This window comes from Daktulosphaira vitifoliae, unplaced genomic scaffold (assembly GCF_025091365.1).
Source record: "Daktulosphaira vitifoliae isolate Bord-2020 unplaced genomic scaffold, ASM2509136v1 Scaffold_3207, whole genome shotgun sequence".
NCBI classification, from domain to species: domain Eukaryota; kingdom Metazoa; phylum Arthropoda; class Insecta; order Hemiptera; family Phylloxeridae; genus Daktulosphaira; species Daktulosphaira vitifoliae.
The window spans coordinates 1-1,126 of record NW_026102767.1 but is presented as its reverse complement, the minus strand read 5'-3'; the positions used below and the strand labels follow the sequence as shown (position 1 = coordinate 1,126).

Sequence of the window (1,126 nt, the reverse complement as noted above, 5' to 3'; positions counted from 1 at the left end):
CTTTGAGATGATAAATCTATTAAGAATTATAAAGATAATTAATTATAAGACTTTTATTTACTCACAAATATTTTAAAACCTATTTGAAGTTGAAATAAATAAATAGTTATGAAATATATTTTAAATATTAGACACAAATTTTTCTAAAAATGTATACAATTAAATACTAAAATCATTCTACTACTAATAAAAATTTCAAACTAAAAAAAAATGGTGTAATTAATAAATAATCATAGAGTTTGACGACCTCAAAAAAATATTAATAATTTAAAAACAAAGAGCACCCTATTATATATTTTGGAATTAAAATTTCTGTTTTTAATTTATTATTTTAATTTTTTCAGGTGTTGTTTGGACACTATGCGTTTAGTTGATTTATTATTAGTATTACTCCTTGAGGGACGTGATGCAGTATCTTGGAGTACAGTGGCTTGTTCTAGTACTAATCCTTTATTACCAAAACTGCGACGTTTAGATTCTAGTGCTGAAAAATCTCAACGTCATTTAATTGATTGTATTAGAAGTAAAGACACGGAAGCATTGATGGAAGCTGTTAATTCTGGAGGTAAATTTCTAATTTAATTCTACTCTTAATCAATAGTTTCTTATTTTAATACTTTTAAAATATATTTTAAAAATCTTAAAAGCTATTGATGTGAACTTTGTGGATGAAGTGGGACAAACTTTATTAAATTGGGCTTCTGCATTTGGTACTCAAGAAATGGTTGAATATTTATGTTCAAAAAATGCTGATGTTAATAAAGGTCTTAGATCATCATCTTTGCATTATGCTGCATGTTTTGGACGTCCATCTATAGCCAAAATACTTTTAAAAAATGGTGCTAATCCGGAATTACGTGATGAAGAAGGAAAAACACCACTAGATAAAGCAAGAGAGCGAATGGATGAAGGTCATCGTGAAGTTGCTACAATATTAGAATCTCCAGGTTTGATTTATTATTTGAAAAAAAAATTCCTTACCTAATTTTAATGCAGTTCTATACCTTAAAAAAATTTAAAGTTGTACTCGTTAGTAAATTTCTATGTATGTTGAACTCGTTAAAGAAAGATATATGTACATTTATGTTATACAGAGTGGTTAATGTCTTCTAAAAATGAGTCTGGT

At 26.6% G+C, this 1,126-nt stretch overlaps 1 protein-coding gene across 1 annotated transcript; it reads left to right on the top strand.

Moving 5' to 3' along the window:
• Window positions 1–322: 322 nt before the first annotated feature.
• Window positions 323–1,123, top strand: LOC126910030 (E3 ubiquitin-protein ligase HECTD1-like; the record flags this gene model as incomplete). The annotated part of the gene is made up of 3 exons (XM_050692431.1): window positions 323–565; window positions 648–947; window positions 1,095–1,123. Coding segments are annotated over exons 1-3 (534 nt in total), but the record flags the coding sequence as incomplete, so codon positions are not given.
• Between the last annotated feature and the right edge of the window lie 3 nt (window positions 1,124–1,126).